Here is a 22891-nt window from a genome sequence, read left to right as displayed (position 1 = left end):
CGTACGCCACGTGGAATTAGTAAATATGCGGTGCTTGAGGCGCCATGGCTGTGCTGCGTACCACAGCCAGCCGTCGTTAACGGCACCTACAGTGTTGTTGGTCGTTGTTTCTATCGATTTGTTTCTATTGTGATCGGGTGCTTTCAGGAGTTTTTCCCGTTCCACGATGACTGTGTGGAAGGGGATCGAGTTGTCGCTCTTGTTACTGCTGATGTTGTGTTGTATCGGACTGTAATTTCATGGAGTTGCGTGCGAGGAACCCAACGTTCAGTTTGTGCAATGGAGGAAGGATCCAGCGAACCGCCTAGTGGAAGTAATGAATTGCAGCTCTGCCTTACCGCGGATTTACATGCAGGAGGCATTACGGCTTTCAGAAGCAAGGCGGCGACAGAGTAGGAGCAGGTCTCCGGGTTTCCAGGAACGTCTTTGAGCGGGATTATGTATTGGGGCACGATGCATTGCCGTGATTCCGGCTTGTTTTTGTGTGGCGAGTGCAGAGGGTGATTGATGTCTCTTTGGCGGTGGAAGTGACGGACCAGGCCATCCCAGTCACGTTCCACACTTGTCCTCGAGCGCACCGCCGCCATGGCAGGATCCCTCTCAGGTGTGCGCGTGGAGCGTGGGGGTCTTGATGACGCGGCATTGGGATTCGTTGCCCGTCACGGCCCGCAATTTTGTGTGTGCAGGAGGTGTGACGGCCACTTCCGGCAATTTACACATCCCTTCACGGCGCTGCCTTTGATTTATTTGGCGCACCGCCTTCCACAGGCAAGGGATGTTGTTGCGGATTGGCCACGCTGGTACGGGGATGCCTCCACGAGGAATTCCTTCTTTTTCCCAATTCCCCTATGGCCCTGCGAAATTCATGCACCACAGCAGACACAGAGCGGTGTGGTGTTAGCATGGAGAGTACGATATTCACCGAGACTTTTTCCACGGCAGCGTGCGTCTATGCGCCTTCTCGTCGAATCGTGGAAGCACGCGAGCACACGTCGACGGTTCTGGACCACCTGGTGACTCACATCGTGGACGTGCTCTTTTTTTTCGCCCGCAGCACCGAGTAGCGCACACACGGTTGCAGCTTGCCTTTGGCCACTGCGACATACCCAAGAACGAGGCATGTGATGCATAAGCCGAGGAGGCGTCCGACCTCGCACAGCTCAGAGGCACACGGAGCACCGGCATCGTTTTCATTGGCCGAAGGTATTATTTGTGCCCGACAGCTCAAGCCAGAAGCTTGCCGCTCCACTGTATCAGACGACTGGGAACCCACGCGCACGGACGCCACCCTCACTCGTGGGGAAGAGGCTGCACTGGACCGCCTCCGCACCGGAGTTTCCCACACAATACGGATGGCTGCTACGACCACTGCAACCCGCCATCCCACGCACATGCCGTTGGTGCGGCGCGGATGCCGCACAGCAGACACGCAAAGAACTTTGCACGGAAACGCCTCCTTCTCCCGCTGGGCCTCGCCCCGCCACGATCCGACGCCCGGCAGACTGCCCGGTGTGCGGCAAGCACTGCAGTTGCTGCACTGGTGTCGTGACGCACATGGTTAGCGCCCATGGCATTACGCGCTCCCAGGCGCTGTGGAAAGTTAACTTTCCCGGTGAGTCGGAACCGCCAGAAATCCCACCGGAACCACCGCCCAGCACCTGAGCGAGGACGAGAGCGAGAGACGGCACACCGATCGCTCCTCCGCCGCAGACTGCACGGCCCAGGCCGAAGCCACTCCCATGCAGTTTCCACACGGCGTCGTACGAAAGGCAAGCCGGAATCGTGTTTTATCTTCAGTACTTCCACAAGCAAGAGTTCCCCCGACAACTAGAAGGCGCTGCCAGGAATATGACGGTCTGACGGCATCCACCCCGTTCGAATGCACGTACTGTGAATTCGGGGCTCAAGCGAAGGCGGGACCACCATCCCGCCTACGAGCACACGAACGCTCCAGCACAGAGCCACGGTCGGCACCGAAGAAGGAAGCACTTCGTAAATGCCCTTGATGCGACAGGCAGGCGGGCAGTGCCGGGGGATTGACCACCCACACACGGCACAAACACCCGACAGCAAGAAAGTCGGACACTAAAAATGAAGATTAAATAGCCACGCGCTGCAGGGCTTGAACCTCCGCATGAAGAACATCAAACCCGCACAGAAACCCCGCCTCCGCGCAGGAGGAGAATGCCACCGAGAAACAGTGCACCGTGAGCCCAAAATGGCACGCACACGCATGCGTTGGTGGACGTCACGCTGTCGCCGATTTGCCGACGGCAGAGAGGTCAGGCCGCCGAGAAGGCGCACGTTGCCCGGTGACGACAGCCCGATGGGATCCCCACCAGTTTAGTTTCGCCGTCCAGCATGCGGGTGTCAGTGCCACAGCAATGCCTGACTGACCCGCTACCGCACGGCACGCCACGGGCATCGACCGGGCATTGTGAAAACCGGCCGACCGGAGCTGTGCGGAGAGGCAGGTCGGCATTTACTCCGCTGCCCGGCTCTGCAGGCGCCCAGAAAAAAGCATGGAGCAGACATTGGAGAAGTGGGGAAGCCGTGCTTCACGGAAATATTGGTGTGTCTCCACTTTGAAGTGGAAGGTCTCTGCCCCAGTGGTATCTCCGCGCGGCGAGAAGGCACGAGACCCCTCGCAGATGCGGCAGGCCGTATTTTCTCCTGGCAGGCTGCCCTCCTCTTCCTTTTCTCATTTATGGCGTCCATGTTTGGTTGGTTCTGTGATTTGTTGTTTTATTGATTCTTGGCGGCAACGGATTATCGAGCCACCGCACTGTCCCCGGGGCGGGTGCGTAGCGGTGGTGTGTGCTTCACGGCCTCCGCTGCGGCTCCCACTTCGGGTGCCGGGCTCTCTTTCACATCTCCGATCGTTGGGCGGACGTGCTCTGCGATGGTGGCTGGCGTGTGGCCTTCGTATTTATTTGAGAAGACACGAGGAATAGTAGCAATATATATATATATCAACAGCGCTGAATAAATATTCATACCGATATCTAAATGCCTATCTACATACATGTGCAGCCAATAAAATGGCAATTCAATAAATCAGGAAACCAAGCAATCTGTCAAATTTTAGGGGAACGAAAGGATACATCCATATCTATACAGATGCATCAATGAATAAAGTATCGTTTTTATGCTCATACCCATATCGATATATCTACACATTGATCAACGCCTATTTTCTTATGTATATCCCTCCATATAATTTTTCACCGTTCTTTTTTATTCGTGGCATTTTGCTTCCGCTATATTATGTATCCTTCTCCCGTGAGTTCCTGCTTACTTTTTTAGAGCGCATAGGCATTCCGTCCCGCGGTCAAGGTTTCATATGCACTGAAGCATCTCATCGTACAAAAGTCGCAAGGGGTTTGCGAAGCCCATCCCAATTGAATGCTGATTGCCACCTTCTTGATCTCCTGAGGAGCTGCGACGTGTGAGTGCGTTGCCCCTGACACCCAACACAATGACAACTTTCAACGAGCAGTTTGCAGGCGCATTGTGCAGTTTTCTTGAGGTGTGGCCCACACCCGTATTTTGGGAGTGAATGCACGGTGTGCCTGTAGGGGATGCTGAGGGCGGCGCCAGCGAGGCATGGGATAAAATGTGCTCCGGAACAAGTGTGTGGCGTTGGCCAGAGGAGGTCCTGTGTCAACGGCATCACTGATTGATGGCCATTGATTTTGAGGCTTTCAGCTTCCTTGCTTTAAGGAATGGAGCGGCACTGGCTGAAAAGGTGCCACATGCTATCTAATCTGTCCTGGGTGTGGCTTAAGAGACGATGCGGGCGCATGCAGAGGGGGAAAGGGAATAGGACTTTGTGTGGAAATGCACGTGGACTTGTCAGAGCGTCACGATATCCCTCAAGAAGTGTGGAGCCCCCGACTTGATGATTCGACTGCCCTGATAAAACTGCCTGGGGTGGAGGTGAGTGCGCCGACTTCCTTTTTAACGAATTTTCCTTCATCTGACAGGCTGCGCGGCTGACGTGGAGGGACATCATGCGCACCTGTTTCCGGCGGATGCGATGCCGTTTCCCACATTTGAGGGCAATTTCCCCGATGATGCACTCTGTCATCCTCACTTGTTTTATCTGACGACACGATGCAACGCGGGGTTGGTGCTGAGCGACGAAGGCCTTCCGTCTCGGTTGGAACCAAAACGGAGAGTCCATGAAGAGGCATGCTGCTCGCGGTTGGTTGATGCGTTGCCTGGGAGGAGTCTGTTTGCCACCGTGGAGCGTCTAATTTGCCTGATTGCAGAGCCCTCTACACATTGCACAGTTCTCGTGCTCCTGGGTAATGCCGATAGGGGTGGATCGCATGATGGTGTTTTATTGCTGGAAGGCGCTGTGAGGAGGAAAAATATTATTTATTCTTTCTTCTTCCTGGACGAGACGAATCCGTTCTTTGATTGAAGTAATAATGCCTTGTCGCAGCTCTTTTTGGCCGTTGGTGGCTTTGTTGTTTGTTCCAATCAATGGCTCTCACTGGCGGCTCCAAGGCCTAATATCGACTGGCGTTGTCGTTCTTGGGCCCACGTTGCTTGGCCCATCAAATGTTTGTGCAACTGGACAACAAGTTCTCTGTGGACGTGGATCGTGTTTCGCGGAATATGACCACAACAGCTGCTGAGCGGGCTGGTGGCTGTTGCGTCCTGCATGAATCTGTTCTTGCGTATTTCACTCTGTTGCGTGTAAGTGATGTTACATCTGTGCCTCTTCGTGTGGCAGAGGCCTGAACCAACGGAGGACAGAGTGTTGTGATGAGTCAGGGCACAGACAACCCTCGTGTTGCTCATCGTTATGCTCGTTTGCACTGCGGTCCTCGACGTGGGAACATTTTATTTTGTGCGGTATGGAGAGCACTTATCCGGTGGCATATCGCTGTGTGGTGGTCTCTGGCTCAAAGGACCCTGTGGAATACTTTGTGAGGGCGAGGGATGATGGCAGGACTGTTGTGCCCACACAGACGGAGACGAGAACAGGCTGGTTGATGTGCCCTGTAAGATTGCGGTCTCAATTGCGTCATTGGATGCGTGCAGGGCAGGCGGCTCTCCGGTGTTTGTTTGCTTCACGGCCATCCCGCTGGCTTATTGTGAAGGGCATTCAAGAGCATTCGTTCTCTGAGGGTGTTTCTGTTGTGTGGTCCGCACAATGCAGTGCCCGCTCCATTGGGCTTTTTCTTTGGTGAGAGGATGGTCTGTTGCACTTCTTGGGCCCCTGTGGAGGGGGAGGGTCATGGGGCAACATGCCCACCGCTTCGGTGTTGGTGCACCGCGTACTTGCAGCCGCGTTACGCAGGAGGCATAATTCTCCGTTGCAGGATGAAAGCAACGTGCTCTTGTCCTTTCACAGCAATGCGCGGTCTTCTTGTTATTTATTTTTAGGCTTTTCTGCAGGACAACGAGTTTGCAAATGGTTACGAGGGATGCGTGGCTGCAGGGCTTGAGTGCCGGTTTGTTTTTTTGACGGACGGTGTTTAGCAATTACAGGTGCTTGCAGATGTCAACGCCGCTGTGAGGGCATGTGTTTCAGCCACCCGAAGCGCGGCTGTTGGGAAGACGAGTTTCACTCTTGCGATGGAGGCAGGCACCAAAGGGGCGAATGTGCGGGCTCACCACCCTAATTTCTGTACTGTTTTGCCGCGACGACTGGATCTGATCGCCAGCCACATTGAGCCGTCGCCATGTGGCCGCAACGTTGTCTCGAAGCGGTCGAGAGGCCGCAGGGCACGGCATTTGCATTCATTTGTGGAAGTGTCACGGGGAAGAAATGCGGACCTTTCGGCATCTGGCATCTCGCTGCTTTTTGATGCCATATTCGGTGAGTCCGTGGGTACTGTCTGGTGCTTCTGCCTTTTACTGGATGATTGGAGCTGCCGAGATGTGGAGGGTATTTGCTGCGCCTTCTTTCAGTACCTTTTTCGCACGCCGTGTTCGAGACGGTTTTCGATTGCCGCATTGCATGAGGTGCTGCAAGGCGATGCATTATGCCACGCGATTGTGTTGTGGGTGCCGTGCGGTGGAAATATTTGACGTCGTTGAGGTGCCCTTGGAGGGTGGGGTGGCGATCCTCCGGCGCGGGTGATCACTGACGGGTTCACACGCCCCTTTGAATTTGCTGTCCCTTCTTTGTACTTTCATGAACTGGCCGCGGATATTGCAGAATATATTCAGGTTGCTGCGGTGCTCCACACATTCAAGGTGTTGTCCTCCGCGCCGTCAACCTCGGCAGCTGACCGGTCCCTTTGAAGGATTCGGGAGGAGGATCCGTCCAATTTGTTCCGCGGCTGGAGTCAATTCCTTCATTTCTGTCGGCTAGACACGTCCACACCGTCACATTGCGTTCACTTCCCTCAATGGGAGGAATGGGTGACGACGGAATTCGAGAGACGGTGGCACTTTTTGTTGCATCGCTGAGTGATCGGTCAGCGGCAGTTGATGCATCAGTCCTTCCTGAGGGTCGGCGACACAAACTCAGTGGCCGAGACGATTTGGATTGAAGTTCACAGGGGCAAATTATGCGCGCTTTATTTCCGTGCTTGTGCCGATGGAATGCAATTATTTGCCCTTTCCTGTGATGCCTCGTGTGTGCCATGACACTTCATTGAGGAGAGCACGAGGTGCTATTGACCATGCTATTTTGTCAAACGCCACGGCTCTTTTCGGGTGTGTGATTCGACTGTGTGGTGGGTCTGTTGAGGGGAGGACGTGGATGGGCCGCGCCTACCCGACTGCTGCGCCTCATTTTGCTGGACGCCCTGACCGAATTGCTGTTCTCCTTTTGCTTGCCTTAGCGGGCCTGGCGACCTCTTGAGGAGCGGTGCGGCGGCGTGGACTGTCGGGCTGCTGAGGAGGCCGTGGCTGCGCGGGATGTCCTGCGGATTTTTTTTGCGTTTCAGGACTACTGTAGAGAGGAGGACATTTTATGCCTCCTCCACGTCCAGGAGAGTAGATGGAGGGATCGCGGTTGTGGGATCGCACTTCACGAGTGTCTGCGCTCGTTGATCGCGTCGACGGCGCGCTCTGTGTGTCTTCGACCACTGCCGAAGCATCCCGCCGTTTTTCTTCCGGTAAACGGGAAAATCCACCGACACGTCGAGGGGTGGTGGGGGATGTTGCAGCGAGGAACGCTTTAAAGGTTCTACAGTTACGGTGCGGTGCTTGCAAGGATCCCGCAGCACTTGGGATTCTGCTTGCCTTTAATTTCTCCTCTCTGTCTGTTGGTCGGTGCCGTTTGCCGGAGGGCGTCTTGGCCCGTGCGCAACCGTCAATTTCTCTGCTTCTGTGTGTGGCCTCACATTTTTTGGGCCGTTGTTGACGGTGAGAGTAATTACTGTGGCGGTTACGACGAAGCGGATGTGTTACGCCGTGGCTGGTGGCGCCACCCACTTCTTTGCCACGTTCATTTTTGATGCTTTTTATATTTTAATTTTATTTCTTGCACACAAACACACTCAGGCTAGGAAGGAATCTACGACCAAGCGCGAATCGCTACTGTGAAATTGTAAGGCACTGAAAGGACCAACAGCACACACACCGCCCACACACACATATTTATATGCTCTCACGTGTTGCTGCAGTGAAGGCACCCCGCACACACAACCGTCGCCGCGTGACCGGATCCAGCGGCATGAGGAGGGGAGGAAGAGAGAGTGAGCCGCAGAGGCCCAACATGTTCCGGCATCTCTTCTATTCTGCGGTGCTGCTCCCCCTCTTTTTGTGATGTTCTGCTGCGGCACTAGTGGAGCTGCGGCTGCTGGTGAGGCGTCATCTCCGGAATGTTCAAAGGGTAAACATTATGTTTGGAGAGGTAAGAAAGATGAAGAAACAGTGAGCTCGCTCCGTGTTCCCAGTCTTTTGAAAGCGGGGAGTGATGTGTTTGCCGTTGCGGAGGCGCATTGCAAGGACGGTACTAATAAAGATTTTACTGGGATTGCCTCGGAGCTCCTGAAGTGGACTGATGAACAAGCAAGCAAGGAGTTGGACACAACTGAATTGAAGACACAAGTGCTGGAGGAATGTCCGTCCGAACAAGGCGAATGCTCCTGCCGTATAGCGGACCAGGCTGGCACCAAAAGCGGCACGAGAATACATGTGAGTAAGCCAACAACAGTTGTGCAGGGAAGTGATATTTACATGCTTGTTGGAAATTACAGTTTTGAAGGTGCCTCTGATGATCAGGCAGGTGGCTGGGGACTCATGCTGGTGAAAGGGAACGTCAGTAATAAGGAAGGAGAAAATAACAGAATTTATTGGAGTGACACTTACGCTATCCCGTGGAGTTATAAAGTCAAACAACACGAATCTTTGATGCGGCTGATTGGCAGCGGTGGATCGGGCGTTCAGATGGAGGACGGTACGCTTGTGTTTCCGCTGGAAGGGACGAAAAAGGTAAAGAAGGACGATGGCGCTGAGGAGGATGGAAAGACTGTCTCGCTAATCATTCACTCCGTGAAGGATATTGCGAGTTGGAAGCTGCCGAAGGGGATGTCTGCCGATGGCTGCAGTGTTCCCTCCGTCGTGGAGTGGGAGAAGGACAAACTCATGATGATGACTGCGTGTGATGGCCGCCGCAGGGTGTACGAGTCCGGTGACAAGGGGGATTCGTGGACGGAGGCACTCGGGACACTCTCGCGCGTGTGGGGCAACAAAAGGGGTGAAAAGGTTGAACTCGTTGGGAGCGGGTTCACCACAGCGAAGATTGGCGATAACAGGGACGTGATGCTCATCACTCTGCCGGTGTATTCAAGTAAGGACGGCAATGGAAAGGGCGTACTCCATCTTTGGCTGACGGACAACACGCACATTGTCGATATTGGACCGGTATCCGAGAAGGATGATGACGTTGCCGCCAGCTCCCTGCTGTACAAAGGTGGAAATGGTGCTAATAAGAAGGATGAGTTGATTGCACTGTACGAGAAGAAGAAGGGCGTTGAGGAAACATCACTCGGTATGGTCTCGGTGCGTCTGACTGCGCAGCTGGAGAAGGTGAAGGAGGTGCTGAAAACGTGGAAGGAAGTGGACGAGCGTGTCTCCCAGCTGTGCACCTCTGAGAGTGTTGGGAGGGATACCTTACCTGGCACTGCCTGCAGTGCTGATATTAAGATCACGGATGGGCTGGTTGGGTTTTTGTCCGGCAACTTCTCTGAGAACACATGGAGGGACGAGTACCTCGGGGTGGACGCCACAGTGAAGAAAGAAGTGGCAGCTGCTTTGCGGTGACGAAAACCCTAAGGAGCTCAGCAGCACTTTGGGGACAGAGACAACGAAGGAAGACCACGTGGTAATTTTGCGACGGAACGGCACCCAGGGCACCGCGTGCGTCGATGGTCAGCGTGTGGGGGATGTGCCGTGTGTATTGGGGAATGGTGATTCGAAAGAGATATCGCACTTCTACATTGGAGGGGATGGAGGCAACGCGGACGACAAGAAAAGCCGTGAATTCGTGTCTGTGACTGTGACAAACGTCCTGCAGTACAACCGTCCATTGAGTTCCGCAGAGATTACTGCGCTTAACAAGAACAAACCTTCTACTCCAAGGACAGTGGCTGATGGGAAAGAATTGGTGGTGGTTGCTTCTCCACCAGGGGTAAGTGTACCAGCTCCACGTGGAACCGTGCCTCAGTCTGCTCTTGGAGGAAATCAGCCGATGGCACAGGAATTGTTGAAAGAAGGTACGGACGGTGGTGGTGCATCCACAACAGCATTGTCCACCGTAACGACTTCCCCAGCAGGCAAGGAGTCCGTAGACCTGTTGGCATCAGGAACATCTCCCGATGGAACTCAAGCCGTGGATGGGGTCTCCTCGTCTGATGGCAACCAGACGGTGGACACAGCAGACGGAGGTAAAACGCAGGAAGATGAACCACACAAAACTCCTGCGGATAATGCAAACGCAGCAGATGCAAAAGCGCCTAACTCTGAGGGTGGGTTGCAAGATGGATTCGCAGTGGGACCTGAGAGGACCTCTGGTGAGGATGGGGAGACGGCGGGAGGAACGGATGGGCAGGAGGAGGAAGGGATCCAGCCACGGATCAGGGAGGTAAATGCCACGGCGCTCAGCAGCAGTCTCGGAAATGTGTGTCGCAGGGGAATAACAGCGATGCCGGCACCGTGCGTGAGTGCGGACTGCTGCCATCGCTTCTTCTGTTGGGACTGTGGGGGTTTGCCGCTCTGTGAGGAGTGACTGGCTGCCGCGTGGGACACTTGCGACCTCCGCTGCACCGACACACACACACACACCTGGCAATGAATATCTCTTCTCAAATAACTCTTATTTACTTTTTTCCCTGTTTGCTTTTTTGTGTGTTTTAAAGTTTTTTTTTTTGCTTTTTTTAAATGTTTTTCTTTTTTTAAAAATTCTTTTATTATTATTATTCTTCTCTTCCCTCCTTTAATTGTTTGTTGCTGCACTCTTCCTGTGAGGGGTGCCGTGTGTTTCCGCCCAACTGCTCCACTCGCACACCACCGACACGCTCATGACGACGGCCCTGTGCGCCTCGCCTGCTGCACGCATGAGGAGGGGCCGCGACGAACGGCGCGCTGAGGGAGCCGTGACGTGTGGGCGTGCGACGAGGGCCTGTGGGGCGGAGCACACATTTCTTTCCCTCTTGTTTTGTTTTCTTTGCGGCCAGGGCTGGCAGACACCCGCAGCGCCACACACACAGCCACACCCTGCCGCCGTGTTTTTTTTTGTTTTGTTTTTTTGTGGATGGTGTGTGCTGCCACGGTGCGTGGTTGTTGAGGTCTGGCCGTACCGCATGTATCGCTGCCGTCCAGCTGTGCCTCTTGCTGTGCTGATGTGTTTCCTTTTCTTTTTTCTCAGCACACACACACACAAGCATTTGCACAGTGCTCTGCAGGAATGCTCTTGGCGACGGCGGGGCGTCGAATTGCGTATCCCGTGCTGAAATGGCGAGGTTGCCGCGTGTCTGCCTACGGTGGGATCACGGGGCCGTTGTATGGATGCGTGTGGGACGCCTCCTTTTCATTTGGTTGGATTTCGTCTGACGCGGCTGCACGATGCCCGCCATGCGTGAGGGTGTTGCCTGCTCTTGGGGTCATTCTTCTCTCCCCTATTTATTTGCTCTGCCGGGCGCGTGTGTTGCTCTTTGTGTGCTGACGCGTGGCGGACGGTGCCACGATAGCCTCCTCTGACGATGACAGTCGCTGTGCTCTCGGCACACATCCACACACACTTCCTTGTCTCTTTGTGTGGGAGTGATTGCGGCAGGGCATTGCTGCGAGCGTGATGGGGACCACGACGGCGTTACCCCTCGAGAAGGTCCCACGCCCTGTCGGTTGTGGAGAGCGGCGAGGCGGTTTGCCTGCAGCCCGACTGACAGAACCGCACAGTCGTCGTTTCATTGTGGTCACTCCGTCGGCATCACCCGCCGCGGTGGTGTCCGCAGGAGCCGCAGCCTCGATGAGGATGGCCTCGTAGTTTTCTGGCAGCTCATACCTTCATGCCCTTCGCCCCTCAGGATTGCCCTTGCTGCTCGACTGTAGCAGCACCGGCCTGGCATGGTTCTTCTCCACGAGTGCAGGCACCACAGTGCCCCAGCGACGAGGCTCATTGGCTGCAGTGACCTCCACCAGGCCTGCAGTGGGCGTACCGGTGGCGTGGCCTTCTTGGTGCGCCACACCTTGCCGTGCGAGCGCCTGTCGCTCGTGGCACCAACTGCGTGGAGACCACCGCCTTCCGCGTGTGCCCACCGGCCAGCCCCAGCATGTACGTGGTGAACCTCTGCAGCCTCACTTTGGCAATTTCACACGTAGCTCACTTTGCGAGCACCATTCTTCGCTTATGCCCCGCTGCGGTTATTTGCGACCTGAATTCACACCATGAGCTGCGGGACGGTCGCTCACCATCCACGACGGCAGGAGAGGACCTCGCCGCCACCCCAAGCGGCATGGACTCTGAGCTGTCCGACGATTCGGCACGGGCAACGCGGATCAGCGGCCGCAGCGTCTCGTTTCCCGAAGTGACTGCGCAACTCGTACTGCGTGTCTTCCACTGGACGTCCACCCGTTTACATGGACTCGGACCACCCTCTGGTATTGCAGACTGCGGGGACGGAGGACGGCATCCCGCAACTGGCAGGCATGCTGCCACTATGGAAACATGCTGTCTTTTCCCTGCGTGAAGCTGACTGGAATGCATCCACCTCGGCGTGTGCAACACCTCTGGCCTCTGTGATCACATGGTTGGAGATGCACCGAGGCACCGTACGAGCGGCAAGGCGCACCACACCGCGCGGCAGCCGTGAAAGCTCCAGAGGTATTAGTGCGGACGGAATGGAGCAGGCCGAGTGTTGCAACGGCAGCATGCAGTGTGTACACAGCCTCACCAGGAGGCAGCCTGCCCCGAGCTGAAGTGCTCTGCAAACGGGAGGACCGCAGTCATGCCCTCCGCGGTGGCTTCTCCATGCAGCTAAGAGGTCCGTGCGAAGCAGCTTGGTGCCCTCTCGAGCCCAGGCCTGTGATGTTCCGAGGCATGGCGGCACCACGTCCCCGTTCACTGGGATCGGCTGTGCTGCGGTACTCTTGGGACTGCGACTTCGCTCCGCCTCGGCAGCAGGCACACCGCGCGTCCGTCACACTGTCCGAGTCGCACGTGCTACGATCCCCACTGCTTTCTGCACACTTTGTGCTCGCGTGCTTCCCTGTGACTGAGATATGGATTTTCTCTTCACGCCGTGTGCGCTTGACTCGCCATCCGCGACTCTTTGCATGGCGTGGCACCTGGTCCCGACAAAATATTGGATGCGTTTCTGCACCATCTTGCACCTTCTGCCCGCTGCTCGCACTGAACGATGACCAACACCTCTCTGACGGCAGCCTGCGAAATTCCTAGGAAACGGCGGAAACCACTCCCATCCGCAACCACGGGAAGGACACATGCCGCACAGAGAGAGTTGTCGGCAAATCCCGCTGCTCTCTGCCCTGCTAGGGGTGAGCCATGGACTGGTCCACCGCCGCCTGTCAGCACTGCTGGCACACCACCGATTTCAGCCTGGATCCACGCCACGAAGCATGAACTCGGACGTGATGACGCCTGTTGGAGACGAAACGGCACGAGGGCTGAGCGATGCATCGCCGCGGAGTGCAAACTTTTCAGGTCAATACCGAAAATGTCAAGCGTATCAACGAGCAAAAAACGGACAAAGCACCTCTGCAAGCTCCAATGACAGCCATAGCCCTCCAGCCACTCCGCTACTGCAACCACCACCAGCCGCTCAGCCGCCTGACGGTCCACGGGAGGCCCTGCCGCACATGCTGTGGGATAACCCCTCTCGCACGATAGCACCGTTCGGGACGGAGAATTAGGCCACGTTTCTACGGACAGTCCTCGGCCTATCAACGGATAGTGGCCGCAACGTATAACAAAAAGAAAACTTTCCCTATTCTCAGTAGAAAAAAACGTCATCGTTACAGTCACAATTATCGCCCAATGAATTCATTGCGTAATGCCGCTCCGAGCTGCAATACTTCCTGGCATCATCCAGGTCCCTTGTCGACACATCGATGCAGATAGGCGCCCATGCATTCCTCACGATGACGGTGTATGCCTGCGACGTACCCTCCGCTCCAAAAGGACACGTCATTCGCCACAGCCGAGATCGACTTTGCGCTGGCGGCACGCATCGCTTTGTCAGAGGGAGAAAGGGCACGTCAGGGTGACAGCAAGGCACCCGCATGCACAACACATCACAGGCATCATCACAAGCAGAAGTAACAGCAGCGCTGGTGGCTGCGGGGTGACGTGGATCAACTGACGCATGGCAGGCGTATACAAACCTAGTGGCCCGACAAGAATACAAGAGGGTGACAATTTTGAAACAATGAAACAATATGAGAATATAAGAGAAGATTAAAGTGTCCGCCATCACAGCATGCCGCAGTTCAAAAGTAAAATTGGTGCACTCAATCACAAAATCAAAAAGGAAAGCAAAACAAAAAGCCGAAGCGTGGGACGACCAGCGCACACACTCTCATTACTCCCGTAAAGCAAAACACACACACAGGGGGAGAGAGAGAGAGGTCGCCCACTCAATGCAATAAAAACAAAACAGAAACAGTTACGGTGCTCCGCACATGCAGCCAGGCAGGACGGCAGCGGTGCGTGTCGTGCAAAAGAGAGCACCAACGGGTCTGCATGGGTGTGCATGCATATATACAATGGGCACATTATTGTGTGTGCCTCGTGGGGTGAGGTGAGGGCGAGAGTCCATGCAAGGGGACACACACACACAGAGAGAGAAGGACGAGTGTGTGTGCGGGCGGTGCACGGCTCTCTCCCCCACTCTCACGCGGCCACCACCGCAGCCGCAGCCGCACACGCAACAACAAGAAGAAGAAGCAAAAGAGGGGAGGTGGTGTGGGAGACCGCGGTGCTGCCGTCGCTGTCGCCAATCTTAGATGTATCATTCGTTTGAGCGGAGCCGAATGGTTTCTCTGTTTGTGGTGCAGTTTCATTTTCTGTAGGAGCATCGTTGGTATTACTGTCCTCGGGTTTTTCTTGTGGTTCTTTGCTCTTAGGCCGTTGAGCATCGCCCTCATCCTCACTCTCATTTTTCGGGGCGTCAATACCGCCACTTTTGGAGAATGATGATGCTGTTGTTTCCGCCGAACTGCCTGTATTTGCATTATTCATGAAATTCGGTGAGTCTGTGTCCTTACCGTGTTGCTCTGTCACATCACCCTCTGAGGACAGTGTCGGTGCTGCGTCTGGCGTATTGGTGGTCGTATTTGGTTTTATTTCCGTAACGGCTTTTTTCCCGTCCTCTCCAGCATTGACCGTACTTGGTCCCTGTAACACAGCAAGCTTTTCTTCTGAAATCTGATCCGTACCCTTCACCGTAACTGTTGAGTCTGATGTGGTGGGGGATTCTGGCTTTACTGTGGGTAATGATTCCTTACTTGCCTGATTGCTGAGCGGTGGAGTCCCTGCAGGCGTTTTTGTTTTTAAATCTACAAGTTTTTCTGAAGAATTATGCTTCTCAGTGGATTGCGAGACCTTGTGAAGCAGTGAAGCATCAGTCTCGGGGGCTGAGGGAGGCGGAGAAGCAACAGCAACGCGGGTATCAGGAGGCACCACATTCAAACGACCAAGTGTACTGTCAACAACTTTACTGCCACCGATAACTACACTTCCAACAGGACTGCCAGAAACAGAATCAGGGCCATCACCTGAAGGTGAATCCGGAACAGTGTCGGTTTCAGAATCCTCTTGCTCAGTCGAGGCCTCAGCAGCAAAGACAGAAAAGACAGAACGCAAAGCCGTCATGGGCACAGTTTTATTACATCCGCTCGGCGTGTAAGACCAATTCGTACCCAACACTCCCGACACCATGCAGCCTCCCCGTCCACTGTCCTCAACGCCACTCGCATAAACGCCGCTGGCTGCAATTCTAGAAGAACCGCACCACAGCACGCAGAGGACACACACCAGCAGCACACGGCCAGTCATCATCACCGCCATCACTCCTGTCACTTGCGCGTAGCCTTCAGCACAGACTAACAACACGTCAACGCAGAGTGAAAGGAGAGACAAGTCACATAACCACGCACCGTGACAAACGGCAGCAGACCAGCAACAGCAGCGCACACACCATTAAACAAATGAATCCGGTACAAATCTAAAACTCGCACATCGCCCTGCAAAAAAAAATTTAAAATGAAAAAAAGATATTATAGAAAAATACAAGACTGCGTTGTGTGCGTGCCTTGCATATGAGTGTGTCTGGGACGCGCTCAACGTGACGGATTTGGGAAGCAACGCGGAGCGCACAACAGGGCAGCGGAAGCAAACAAAGAAAAAAGACCATCATAATCACTCTTACTTCATACATCGATCCACAGTAGACGTACACATGTCCCCGTGGCTGAGTGCTGGCACGCACAGCCCACGCTCCCTTTCAGCCCACAGCGGTGTACGCCAGCGCGGATACTGCGAGCAGCAGCGGGGCACGCACCCACGCAGAGCTGCTGAGGCTGCCGTCAATTTCGCGAAGATGTGACGGTGCGCGGGTGGTCGTCGTTGTCTTATTTGGCATTTTTGTCTTCTGACGTGATGTCTTTGCCGTATGATTCTCAGCACCTTGTGGATATTCCTCCGCCTATTTATTTTGTGCATCTGACTTACCGGTCGCACCTTATGTGTGTCGACACTGCGTCGCCAAACCTGGTGACTCTGGATTATCGTTAGAAAAACGTAGTGGCTGTGGCGGAACTGGTGTGTGTCCAGTAATGGCAGTATCTGCTTCCTTTGGCAAAGAAGGTACTTGACTTCTCAAACCTTCCTCACAGTTTCTCCCACTCTCTGTCTGTAACGAATCAAGCGCATTTCCCGTAAAATCTGGTTTCCCTAACATATGGTTTAGATGACTTCTGTCATCATTATTATCGCCTCCTCACGCCGTCACGCACACGGAATTGCGGCAGCAGCACAATAGCGCAAGGACCAACACGGCGCACACCACACGAAGCCGCACCGTCACCATCGTCATCATCGCAGTCACAATCACCCGTAGTGGAGTCGCTGGTGTCAGTGAGCTGATCGGTGGTACAGAAGGAAAAGGAATGGAACAGGAGGGAGAGGGACGAGGCACAGCGGATACAGCGAGTGAGAGCAGACAACATGAGGAGAGGGCAGCAGGCCCAGCCGCACAGTTCACACACCACGAGACGGCATCCACGCAACGAAGGCACACAACGCCAGCAGCCACCCACCATGCAGGAGGAGAAGACATCCACCACCATCTCCCCCAGCTCATCGCCACAGCCCCAGGGAAACGGCAAAAACACCGCGGCCACCACACCAGCCACACGCGCAAGCGAACCCTCATCGATCCATGACGCGGCAACAAAATTTCCTGCCATCCCGCCCTCAATGGGACACGGAGCCCAACTCAACGCAGCCACACGCGGTGCATCACACCCGCAGGAAAAGAGACTCGGGGTGCGCGCTCCCTCTCCTCCCTTCTCCTCATGGCCACGGAAGAAGACAACAGCCGCCACACGCAACTGCCAGCATGCACTACAAAAGGAGCATTCATATCCACTGCAATGTGCATCTTGTGTGTGTGTGTGTGTGTGTGTGTGCCTGCAGACACACAAAGCAAAGAAGCAGAAAAGAGGGAGCAGAGTATGTGGAGGGACGCACAAAAATGTACAGCAGAGACGCATGGCGGAAACAACAAGAAGAGGACCGCTCAAACTCATGACTGCACTGCAGCCCAAGCAGCGGCAATCCACAAAAGATTTATTTAAAACAAAAAAAGAACATCCCCTTCGTCTTATGTAAACCCCATCACACAAAATAATTATAAATGAAAAAGAAATCGTCCATTACTGTTCCACACAAATTTAAAAATCGCCTGGCTGCCGTGTGGCCACACCAAACTGTCCGTATTTATTTTGCCCGAAAAGAAAATTAAAAAGATGGTTGCGTGTGTTTCAACCGTCCGACCCTCCATGTGTCCGCACATCGTTTATATTTCACGGGGTCATCCGCGTGTTGCTGCTCCCCTCAGCCCTCTCATCGGCGTGCGAGTGCGGCCCGCAGAGCACAGTCACTCGTGTGTGTGGGGACTGAGAGAAGCACGCAGACATGACGGGAGTCGCGTCACTCCATCGGGGAGTGAGCGCAGCAAAGAAAAAAATCATCAGGAGGGAGAGAAATGCTGGCGGGACTGCCAGCGCGTGAAATGAAAAGAAAAAAAAAGAAAATAAAAGAAAAACACGGCGGCAGGGTGTGGCTGTGTGTGTGGCGCTGCGGGTGTCTGCCCGCCCTGGCCGCAAGAAAACAAAACAAGAGGGAAGAAATGTGTGCGCCGCCCCACAGGCCCTCGTCGCACGCCCACACGTCACGGCTCCCTCAGCGCGCCGTTCGTCGCGGCCCCTCCTCATGCGTGCAGCAGGCGAGGCGCACAGGGCCGTCGTCATGAGCGCGTCGGTGGTGTGCGAGTGGAGCAGTTGGGCGGAACACACGGCACCCCTCACAGGAAGAGTGCAGCAACAAACAATTAAAGAGGGAAGAGTAGAAAAGAAAAAAACACTTCCACAGTGATTGCCCCCCAAAAGCAAAAAAGCAAAGAAGGATTGGGAATTGGGAAGTAAAAGATAAAGAAAAAAAAAATTAAATTAATTTAGAAATAAAAAGAAGTAAAAAACAAAAAAATTGGAAAAAGACACATAAAAAAACAACAAATAAACAAAAAATTAAAAACATACAAAAAAGCAAACAGGGAGAAAAATAAATAAAAGTTATTTTTGAAGAGATATTCATTGCCAGGTGTGTGTGTGTGTCAGGCAGCGGGAGTCGCAATTGTCCCACGCGGCAGCCAGTCACTCCTCACAGAGCCGCAAACCCCCACAGTCCCAGCAGAAGAAGCGATGGCAGCAGTCCGCTTCCACGCATGGTGCCAGCGTCGCTGTTATTCCCCTGCGACACATTTCCGAGACTGCTGCTGAGCGCCGTGGCATTTAATTCCCCGTCCTGTGGATGGATCTCTTCCTCCTCCTGTCCATTCGTTCCTTTCACCGTCTCCCCATTCTCACCAGAGCTCACGCCCGCCTCAGGATTCACTGTGGGTCCATATTGCCCCTCGCCCTCAGTGGTGGGAGTATTTGCATCTGCTGTGTCGGAGATACCCACAGGAATTTGCGGTGATCCATTTCCCTGCTTCGTGTCTCCACCCACTGTCCCCACCGCCGGGTTACCATTAGACGAGGAATCGACATTCACATTTTTATTTACATCGTGAGATCCTCCCGACGCCAACTGCTCTGCAGATTGACTCCCCACTGAGTGAGTCGTCATGGTGGTCTTTGCAGAATTGGATGCACCACCACCACCCGCATCATTACTTATCTTCAACAATTTCTCTTCGGTGTCCTGATGCCCGCCATGAATAGTTGAGGAGACGGCTCCCAGCGTATGTGGTTCAGTTCCAGCTGGTGGAGGAGCATCCCTCGCCTCTGTTTTTAGATCCTCCAGCTTTGGAATAGATAATTGGTTTGTGTTAAGCGCAGTAATCTCTTCGGAAGTCAACGGACGGTTGTACAGCAGGACGTTCGTCACGGTCACGGATACGTCTTCTCCGTTCCCTGTGCTCACTGCACTCTTTCCATCCCCTCCAATGTAGAAGTGCGAGATTACTTTCGAATCAGTATTTCCCAGTGCACATGGCACATCCTCACCCACACGCTTACCATCAACGTACGCGGAGCTCTGGTTGCCATTCCTTAACAAAATTACCACGTGGTCTTTCTTCTTTGTCTCCGGATCCCAAGTGCTGCTGTGTTTCTTATGGGTTTCGCCACCGCACAGCAATATCCATTTCTTTTCTCTGTCGTACGACAACTCCATAAGTTTTTTTTCTCCTTCACCGTCCAGACGCACACCCAACAATGGAATATTACCCTCCTTCGGCTCACCGTCGATGGACACCGTCGCCACAAGAGTGAAGTTGTAGTTCGCAAAGTGGTACAGCTGATTATCCCCTTGCTTGCCAACGGGCCACTCCGCTCCTGCGCTACGCCCTTTGAACTTCACGCCAGTTTCTACCTGCTCCACCCCTTCATTATCTAATGTGGCGTTCACCCCGAGGTACTCGTCCCTCCATGTCTTATCAGAGAAGTTGCCGGACAAAAAGCCAACCAGCCCATCCGTGATCTTAATATCAGCACTGCAGGCAGTGCCAGGTAAGGTATCCCTCCCAACACTCTCAGAGGTGCACAGCTGGGAGACACGTTCGTCCGCTTTCTTCCACGTCGCCAGCACCTCCTTCACCTTCTCCAGCTGCTCAGTCAGAAGCACAGAGGCCATACCGGATGATGTTTCCTCAACGCCCTTCTTCTTCTCGTACAGTGCAATCAGCTCATCCTTCTTACCTCCATTTCCACCACTTTTGTACAACAGGGAGCTGGCGGTAACTTCGTCATCATCCTTCCCGGATACCGGCCCAATATCAACAATGTGCGTGTTGTCCGTCAGCCAAAGATGGAGTTCACCCTTTTCTTCTTTTTCTCCCTTGGAATACACCGGCAGAATGACGAGCATCACTTTTTTCTTATCAATCGTCGCTGTGGTGAACCCGCTCCCAACGAGTTCAACCTTTACACCCTTTTTGTTGCCCCACACGCGCGAGAGTGTCCCGAGTGCCTCCGTCCACGAATCCCCCTTGTCACCGGACTCGTACACCCTGCGGCGGCCATCATCACACGCAGTCATCATCATGAGTTTGTCCTTCTCCCACTCCACGACGGAGGGAACACCGCAGCCATCGGCAGACATCCCCTTCGACAGCTTCCAACTCGCAATATCCTTCACGGAGTGAATGATTAGCGAAACAGTCGTTGTCTTTCCATCCTCTGCAGCGCCATTCAACTTCTTTGTTCCTTCCAGCGGGAACACAAGCGTACCGTCCTCCATCTGAACACCCGATCCTCCGCTGCCAACCAGCCGCATCAAAGGTTCATTTTGTTTGACTTTATAACTCCACGGGAGACCGTAAGTGTCACTCCAATAAATTCTTTTTTTACTGTCAACAGTACTGACGTTCCCTTTCACCAGCATGAGTCCCCAGCCACCTGCCTGATCATCGGCGGTAAGTGTCCAGCTGTAACTTCCAGCAAGCATGTAAATATCACTTCCCTTCACAACTGTTGTTGGCCGGCTCACATGTACTGTTGTCTGGCTTCGGGAACCACCTTCCTTAGCAGCGTTTTGGGAGGGGCAATTGCCACCCTCAAAAGTGCATTCCTCCAGTACTTCTGTCTTCAGTTTATTTTTACCCAACTCCTCTTTTCGGTTTTGGCCAGTCAACTCCAAAACCTCCGAGGCAATCCCAGTAAAGCTGCCTTCACCAGTATCTTTTTTTCCCGTGCAATGCGCCTCGGCAACGGCAAACACATCACCATTCATTTCAACAAGACTCGGAACACGGAGCAAACTCACCTTTTCTTCTTCATTCTTACCTCTCCAATTAAAATATGTCTTTGGTGGAGGTATCTGTACTGGCGACTTCTCCTTACTGGATGCACTCCCTGTGCCGCAGCACATCATCACGAGGAAGAGGAGCAGCACCGCGGAGTAGAAGAGATGCCGGGACATGTTGGGCCTCTGCGGCCCACTCTCTCCTCCTTCCCTCCTCCTGCCGCTGGATCCGGTCACGCGGCGACGGTTGTGTGTGCGGGGTGCCTTCACTGCAGCAACACGTGAGAGCATATAAATATGTGTGTGTGGGCGGTGTGTGTGCTGTTGGTCCTTTCAGTGCCTTCGAATTTCACCGTAGATTTTAGCGCTTGTTTGTTTTCTTCGTGTGTGATTGAGGGAGAAATAGAGAGAAATATGCCAAGAAAAGAGGATGAAACAGTGAGCACCGCCACCCATCCACAGTGAGTGGCATCATCATAATCCGTACCGCAGTCACTCCAAACAACAACAACTCACGCACACAGACACACGGAACAGGAGATGGAAGAACAGTGCACCGGGAACACACAGCGACGGTCACCACCAGAAGAAGCAGCAGGAGCCACGGCGGGAGTGACGTTATTCGTCACGCTTCAGCAGACACTGAACAACGTCCACACACAAAGCAACCAGCGGGAGGCAAAAGGGCACAGCCGCACATCACAGCACTCATGCGCTGCCGCCAGTCATTTGGCTGCTGTCTCCTCCAATGCACACGCACATCATTCCACACAGCCGGAGAATCCCTCGTCGACAAAACCACGACGGGAGAGACACGTCGGTAGGTACAGCTGTTCGAAGAGAGTTGATATACACTCGTCCCAGGCATCCTCAACGCCACACCATTCAATGACTGCACGCCGCCAAAATAACAGCCGCATCACGTCAACGAGGCAAATCGCGGGCTCACGACCTCCTTCCTCGCAAAAGCAATCGCAGACAAAATATTGTGCGTGCGTGCGTTCTCAGCGTTTTAAACACGGCATGTGTGTGCATGTGCTTGTGTGTTTGTCAGCGCCCATACTTGCAGAGCAGCTGTGCGCCACAAGAGAGTCTGAAGAAAGCAACGGCAGAGAGAGGCAGATAGCACACACGCAAATTACTCATATCATCCCACACACACACACACACGCAGCCGCGGAATGGGTGCACTCAACCACAAAATCAAAAAGGAAAACAAAACAAAAAGCCGAAGCGTGGGACGACCAGCGCACACACACTCTCATTACTCCCGTAAAGCAAAACACACACACAGAGGGAGAGAGAGAGAGGTCGCCCACTCAATGCAATAAAAACAAAACAGAAACAGTTACGGTGCTCCGCCCACGCAGCCAGGCAGGACGGCAGCGGTGCGTGTCGTGCAAAAGAGAGCACCAACGGGCCTGCATGGGTGTGCATGCATATATACAATGGGCACATTATGTGTGTGCCTCGTGGGGTGAGGTGAGGGCGAGAGTCCATGCAAGGGGACACACACAGAGAGAGAGAGAAGGAAGAGTGTGTGTGCGGGCGGTGCACGGCTCTCTCTCCCCCACTCTCACGCGGCCACCACCGCAGCAGCAGCCGCACACGCAACAACAAGAAGAAGCAAAAGAGGGGAGGTGGTGTGGGAGACCGCGGTGCTGCCGTCACTGTCGCCAGTTGGAGTCGTTTCATTTATCATAGCGGCAGATCTGAGTGGTGTTGTTTCCTTCGTATTGGCATCTTTATTTTCACCTTGGTGTGCTCCTTCTGTCGCTGCACCACCAGCGGCTGAATCATTATTCAAAATCTCTTCATTAGTATCCGTGTCAGCGTCATCGTTGGAAGCATTACTGGCACCTGAGTTTGATGGTGGTGTCGATTCGGCATGGCTGTTCGATGGGTCACTCTCTTGGTTGCCGGTGGTGGATG

General features: G+C 54.0%; 3 protein-coding genes and 3 pseudogenes across 3 annotated transcripts, besides 12 other annotated features; 2 read left to right on the top strand and 4 right to left on the bottom strand.

Moving 5' to 3' along the window:
- Positions 1–10008: part of a sequence feature (areas not merged during assembly with more than two copies in the genome that could not be assigned to a particular haplotype) that runs on past the window's edge.
- Positions 3268–7089, top strand: Tc00.1047053510201.45 (annotated as a pseudogene).
- Positions 7431–7452: a sequence feature (AT_rich).
- On the top strand, positions 7574–10201 carry Tc00.1047053510201.40 (annotated as a pseudogene).
- Positions 10009–11043: a sequence feature (haploid, Esmeraldo-like haplotype).
- Positions 10287–10410: a sequence feature (A-rich).
- Positions 11044–14646: a sequence feature (areas not merged during assembly with more than two copies in the genome that could not be assigned to a particular haplotype).
- Tc00.1047053510201.20 (mucin-associated surface protein (MASP), putative) lies at positions 14324–15499 on the bottom strand (the record flags this gene model as incomplete). Its single annotated transcript, XM_809127.1, has 1 exon — positions 14324–15499. The coding sequence occupies one exon, from the start codon at positions 15497–15499 to the stop codon at positions 14324–14326; it is 1176 nt and encodes a 391-aa protein (XP_814220.1).
- Positions 14647–15189: a sequence feature (haploid, non-Esmeraldo-like haplotype).
- Positions 15190–15436: a sequence feature (areas merged during assembly that could not be assigned to a particular haplotype. This can correspond to areas where the two haplotypes were merged or to regions with more than two copies in the genome that were merged during assembly.).
- Positions 15437–22891: a sequence feature (areas not merged during assembly with more than two copies in the genome that could not be assigned to a particular haplotype).
- Positions 15680–15721: a sequence feature (AT_rich).
- On the bottom strand, positions 15936–16529 carry Tc00.1047053510201.15 (annotated as a pseudogene).
- Positions 17096–17121: a microsatellite.
- Positions 17724–17758: a microsatellite.
- Positions 18137–18284: a sequence feature (T-rich).
- Positions 18374–21250, bottom strand: Tc00.1047053510201.10 (trans-sialidase, putative; the record flags this gene model as incomplete). The annotated part of the gene is made up of 1 exon (XM_809126.1): positions 18374–21250. One exon carries the CDS (start codon positions 21248–21250, stop codon positions 18374–18376), a length of 2877 nt encoding a protein of 958 aa, XP_814219.1.
- Tc00.1047053510201.5 (mucin-associated surface protein (MASP), putative) lies at positions 22536–22891 on the bottom strand (the record flags this gene model as incomplete). The annotated part of the gene is made up of 1 exon (XM_809130.1): positions 22536–22891. A coding segment is annotated over one exon (356 nt), but the record flags the coding sequence as incomplete, so codon positions are not given.

This window comes from Trypanosoma cruzi, genomic scaffold (assembly GCF_000209065.1).
Source record: "Trypanosoma cruzi strain CL Brener 1047053516667 genomic scaffold, whole genome shotgun sequence".
Classification (NCBI taxonomy): Eukaryota; Euglenozoa; class Kinetoplastea; order Trypanosomatida; family Trypanosomatidae; genus Trypanosoma; species Trypanosoma cruzi.
Note: the sequence above shows the minus strand (reverse complement) of the source record. Positions and strands in the feature narration are given on the sequence as shown.